This window comes from Dipodomys ordii, unplaced genomic scaffold (assembly GCF_000151885.1).
Source record: "Dipodomys ordii isolate 6190 unplaced genomic scaffold, Dord_2.0 Scaffold60, whole genome shotgun sequence".
In the NCBI taxonomy this organism is placed as follows: Eukaryota; Metazoa; Chordata; class Mammalia; order Rodentia; family Heteromyidae; genus Dipodomys; species Dipodomys ordii.
The window spans coordinates 3,960,851-3,966,495 of NW_012267276.1; the positions used below are offsets into that span (position 1 = coordinate 3,960,851).

Here is a 5,645-nt window from a genome sequence, read left to right on the forward strand (position 1 = left end):
TGGACCCAAAAAAAAAATTAAATAAAATGGAAAGGCTTGGAAAAAATTATATTAAGTGAAGTAAGCCAGGCCCAAAGAAACATGAAACATAGGTCCCATGGTTTCCCTTATTTGCAATAACTAGTATATGTCTGAGTCAAGCAGAAAAGGTCAGATAAGGTGATGTTAAGGAAATGAACCCCAAGATAAGTATTCAATTTTTTTTCTTTCATGCAATTGTTCCTAATATACTTATAAAATGATTTCTTTGTTGCTTTGTATGTCCCTCCCCCATGGTATAACCCCTGCTTTCACTGTATTTGATGTTGGTATAATTTGTGGAGGAGAAGGGAAAAAACAAATCGTTTAAATAGGGATACAGGTAGACCCATTGCAACAATGAGATGTAGAAGTTATTATGTCAATAATGAACTTTACAACTTTGGTGTGGGGGGAGAGGTTGGGGGGCATATGGGAAGGGATGGGAAGGGGAAACAAAGAGGAAGCAACAATGCTTGATAAGAAATATACTTATTATCTTGCCCATGTAATTGTAACCCCTTTGTACGGTATTTTCACAATAAAAGAAAAATCAGAGGTCCTTGAGAGCTACATACAAAAGGCATTTCAAGGGAGTCTCATAATAATAGTTTAACAAGGTGAAAGTTTTAGCAAAAATTGATTTTGGTGTAACAGAATAACAAAGAAAGAAATAAACAAGAGAAAAACATATTATGCTTTTCATGCAGGAAATAGGAGTGAAAATTTTCAAATATCACCTGACACTAGTGGTTCACACCTGTAGTCCTAGCTACTTAGGAGGCTGAGAGCTACAAATCACAGCTCAAAGCCAGCATACAAATTCATGAGATTCTTATCTTCAATTAGTCAGCAAAAAGCTAGAAGTAGTATTGTGCCTCATGTGGTAAAGTGCCAGCTTTGAGTAAAAAACCAAGTGAGCTGGGTACTGCTCGACCGTAATCCTGACTACTCAGGAGGCTAAGATCTGAGATTGGTTGAAAACCAGCTAGAAAGTCCATGAAAGTCTTATCTCCAATTAACTGCTAAAAACGATGGACGTGGACATGTGGCTCAAAGTGGTAGAGCACTAACCTTGAGCAAAGTATTTAGAGACAGTGCCATGGCCCTGAGTTCAAGCCCCAGGACTAATAACAACAAAAAGTGAGAATGTAAGGCCATGAATTTAAGCACTAGTATACCCCTCCACAAAAATATCCCTCCAGATCTCTAGACTGTTCAGTTCTTTGAAAGCAAGTACTCTATAATTTTTCAGCTATGTAGCCTCATGGCTTTATATTGTACGAACATTGTAAGTACTGTCTTTACTTGGGTCTATTTAACTTTATAGTAGTAGTAGTAGTACTACTACTACTACTACCAGTCCTGGAGTTTGAACTCCAGGCCTGGGCACTGTCCTGAACTTCTTTTGCTCAAGACTAGCACTCTGGAAGAGGTGCTGTGGCTCAAGCTGTAGCGCGCTCGCCTTGAGCTAAAGAGCGCAAGGACAGCGCCAAAGCCCAGAGTTCAAGCCCCACGACCGACAAAAACAAAAAAAACTAGCACTCTACCACTTAAGCCACATTCCCAGCCTCAATCAGAGACATTTTAATACTGAGAAATTTCTCTCCTTATTCTCTTCTATACCCTCATCACATTTAGAGTGCTCAGTACAGTAGAGTATAGGGGATTCAACTCTATAATGACATCAGGTCTTCAAGGGTGAGGCAGAAGTATTTCAAATTCAAGGCCAGCATTGGCTAGATAGTAAATTTGAGGCTAGCCTGAACTATGGAGGACCTGCCTAAAAAATAAAAAAATAAAAAGCAGAGTATGAGAAATAGAGATTTTAAAACCACCTGTGTTGAAAATCGGGTTAGAAGTCATGACAAATCCAGAAACAGGAACAGAAAGCAGACATTGTCAAGTAAAAAGTAAAAATCTGTCTAGGTGCTGGCGGTTCTCACCTGTAATTCTAGCTAGTCAGGAGGCTGAGATCCAAGGATGGGGATTCAAAGCCAACTCAGGAAGAAATCCTTGAGACTCTTTTTTTTTGGGGGGGGCAGTCGTGGGGCCTGAACTCTGGGCCTGGGCGCTGTCCCTCAGTTCTTCAGCTCACTAGCGCTCTACCACTTGAGCCACAGCGCTACTTCTGGCTTTTTTCTTTTTGATTATGTGGTGCTGAGGAATTGAACCCAGGGCCTCAGGCATGCAAGGCAAAGCGTTCTAGCACTGAGCCACCTTCCCAGCCCCCCTTGAGACTCTTATCTCCAATTAACTACCAAAAATCCAGAAATGGAGCTGTGTGGCTCAAGTGATAGAGCAGCAGACTTGGGTAAAAAGAAAGCTCAAGGACAGACCCCTGGGTCTGAGTTCAAACCCCAGAACTGCCTGTAACACCTTCCCCATCCAACTCTTCACCAAAAAAAAGTAAAAAGTCAGTGTCTGGGGAAATCCAATAATGGAATCAAAAAGCAAAATGGGTCAAAGCCAAAAGGATGCCCTAAATGCCAATGAGACCATAAGTTTGAGATGCAGACAAAACTAGGCAGAATTCCTGTGACCTCTGTTTAGCAGAATTGTATTGTTCTCCAATTTCAGTGTGTAAAATCTTTTATTCCAAGAATTCCTTAAAGGATCACCCATTCAAGGCCAGTCTGGGATATGTAATAAGTCTGAGGCCTTGTCCTAAAACAAAACAAAAGCAGAAAGATACTCCCTTCATGCTCAATACTATAGTATACACTCAGATATGACACCCAGACATCACACTCTTTTCTCCATTCTTTCCTTTGACTAGCTAATCTTTCTTCCTTTAACAGTCCTTGTTTTATGAGCTCATCTTTTTACAGCCTACCTCAACAATGTCAGTATATCCCAAGATTTCTGCCTTTATCTTTTCTAGTTCCTACCCATGGCTTCAACTATATCACTGTTTCCACTGGCTTGATAATCCAATGATCTTCACCTGCCATTTCAAACTCAAGACATTCATAAACTCAATAGTGTATAGTAATTTCTTCTCAAACCCAAAGTTCAAGTCTATATTCCCTAGCATTCACAATCCCTAGTGCTGTGTTCAATCCCTAATACTAAAAGGAGAGGGAAAAAAACAAAAAGATTAACTGTCAACTTCTGAATTGTAGATTTTTAGGTCTCTTCTTCATCTCTCAATATCGTGTAATCCAAATAGAATTTTTTATTGTGCCAGTCCTGGGGCTTCAACCCAGGGCCTGGGTGCTGTCCCTGAGCTTTTTGTTCAAGGCTAGTGCCCAGGACCATCACACACACACACACACACACACACACACACACACACATACACGGGGAGGGGGGGGTGAGGAAAATGAAAAGGCAGGAGTACACATGTATCCTTGAGAGAAAAAACTAAGAAAAAATAAAACCACATCAAAAACTTACAATTGGCCAGCAAGGTGTCCGGTCAAAATATTTTCCAGAGTATATGGGTCTGATGCAGTGTGGAGGTTCCACTCCTGGTTCAATGTTTTCAGGCTCCTTTTTCTCTTTAGGTTGTTCGACAAACTGATTCTGAGGGGGTTCAATCACCAAGCCCATTTGGGGCTCTAGCTCCTTAGTTTCATTGGACCTGTCAGCTATGGGAAGCCCAATGTCTACCTTCACAGAGTCCATCTCTATGCTGGGTTTAACCACAACACAGGTGGGCTTTTTTTCCTGTGTCCCCCTGAAATTGGATACACTGTCGACTCCTAAATTATCCTTCTCCCTTAAAGTCCCAGGCAAAGCCTGTCTTTCTAATCTCATTTCAAGCCCCTGGCCCAGTGGAGATTTTGTTTCTGACGATACCAACTTTTCGTTATAATTATTACTAACTGCAGGGCTTTCCCTCCATAGGCGATTTCCTTTTCCAAATCCTAGTCTACGCCTTAACTCTGTGGGAGATTTTGTTCTGTAAGTATCCTCCTGTCTCCTAAGTCACCTTCTCCTTCTTGGGTAAAACAGACCTCTATGCTCAGGGGAGATTTCTCCCCAGGTTCCCTGTCGTTCAGGGGGTAGCTGTATCTGGCTGGAGGGAAGTTTGGAAGTCTTTAGGGGACCCCACTCTCACGAAAGAGCACCTCTCCCCCTGATTCCCAGCCCACTGCTTCCTGCCTGCCTCTCACACCAAGCACAGTTGACAGGGAAGCAGGTGGAGTCTATTTACACGGTTACCTGGGAAACAGGCTGGGTCTGGGGGCGGGGCTTGGCGAGCTAGTCCTCCCAGGGCGATCCCATCCATCTTCTCTCCCTTGTATCTTTCTCTGGCCCCAGTATTTTTTTTTCTTCTTTTCTTTTTCTTTCTCTTTTAATTCTTGCTAAATCTGTAGAGCAAGAAAGCTAGAATGGTGTGGCTTTCGGGAACTAGAGTAATGGTTCATCAACCACTCTGGTTTCCCTAGCAATTCAGAGTTATTAAAATAGTTTCAAATATAAAATTCTTTACCGCCATTGGCTTAATTTGACCGGTTGTCGTCTGAGAACAAGTAACTCTTGGGTGGCGATCACTTATGCCCTCCCTTGCCCCTAAGCACCTCCACACCGCGTTATTTTTTTAATTTTTTATTGTTGTTATAATGGTAATGTATAGAGGCATTACAGTTACACAAATGAGGTAAAGAGTATATTTCTTTTTGGACAATGCTATCCCTTCCCTTGCTCTCTCCTAGTTTTTCCTTCCCTTCCCACCCACAAGCTGTATAGTTCATTTTCAACATAGTAGCCAGTACCATTGCTGCATTTGTACACCCTTTGTCCCTCCATTCACATGTAGTTAATGCTAAAAACCTACTTGTGGTTGGTAGTATGTCTGAACCCAGGATCTCACATAGGCCATCACTGTAGTCCTGACTTGAGCTAAATCCTCAGCTCGAAAGCATTAGTTGAGAGCCAAGCACTAGGTCACACCTGTGATCCTAGCGACTCAGATGTCTGACAACAATTCAAAGCCAGCCCAGCAGGAAATTTTGTGAGACTCACCTCCAATTAATCACCAGGAAACCAGAAGTGGTGTTGTGGCTCAAAGTGGTAAAGTGCTAGCCTTGAGTGTAAACGTTAAGGGACAACACTCAGGCCCTGAGTTCAACCCCCATGACTGACAAAAACAAAACAAAACACTATTCTGGCAAAGTGTGGTGAAGAACACCTGTAAAACCCATGACATAGCAAGACCAGGTCTCAAAAAAAAAAAAGTGAGTAGGATATTATTTCTCATTTGCAAAAAAACTATTTATTTATGGAAACAGCCAGATGCCCTACAACAGATGAGTGGATCCAAAAAATGTGGTACATACACATTTTACACAGGTATAAGAATAATATTATGTCATTTACAGGGATGGCCCTAGAACAAATCATGTGAAGTGAGGTAAACCAAGGTCAAGAGAGGCAAACAGCACGTTTTTGCTCATATGTGGAAGCTAGATCTAAAATACCCAGGATGTGGTAAACTATATAGGACTCTAGAGTATCCAAAGGTGGATACTCTTAAGGAAGAAACACAAAGGTGCAATGCCTATATGCCTCTGATCATATAAAATAATATTCATTGAAATGAGCTCTAGGAAATAGAAATAAGAGGTTTATATTGTTGGTTTCCGTTTCTTTTCTTTATATCTTGTTTGTTCATTTAT

At 41.5% G+C, this 5,645-nt stretch overlaps 1 protein-coding gene across 1 annotated transcript in view; it reads right to left on the bottom strand.

Annotated features, from left to right (window-relative positions):
- The window catches only part of Efhb (EF-hand domain family, member B), a 43,752-nt gene extending 39,497 nt beyond the window's left edge, over nt 1-4,255 (bottom strand). The window contains 3 exon segments of the mRNA XM_013022106.1: nt 3,418-3,926; nt 3,929-4,042; nt 4,189-4,255. Of these exon segments, the coding sequence (XP_012877560.1) occupies nt 3,418-3,926; nt 3,929-4,042; nt 4,189-4,255 (690 nt within the window).
- Between the last annotated feature and the right edge of the window lie 1,390 nt (nt 4,256-5,645).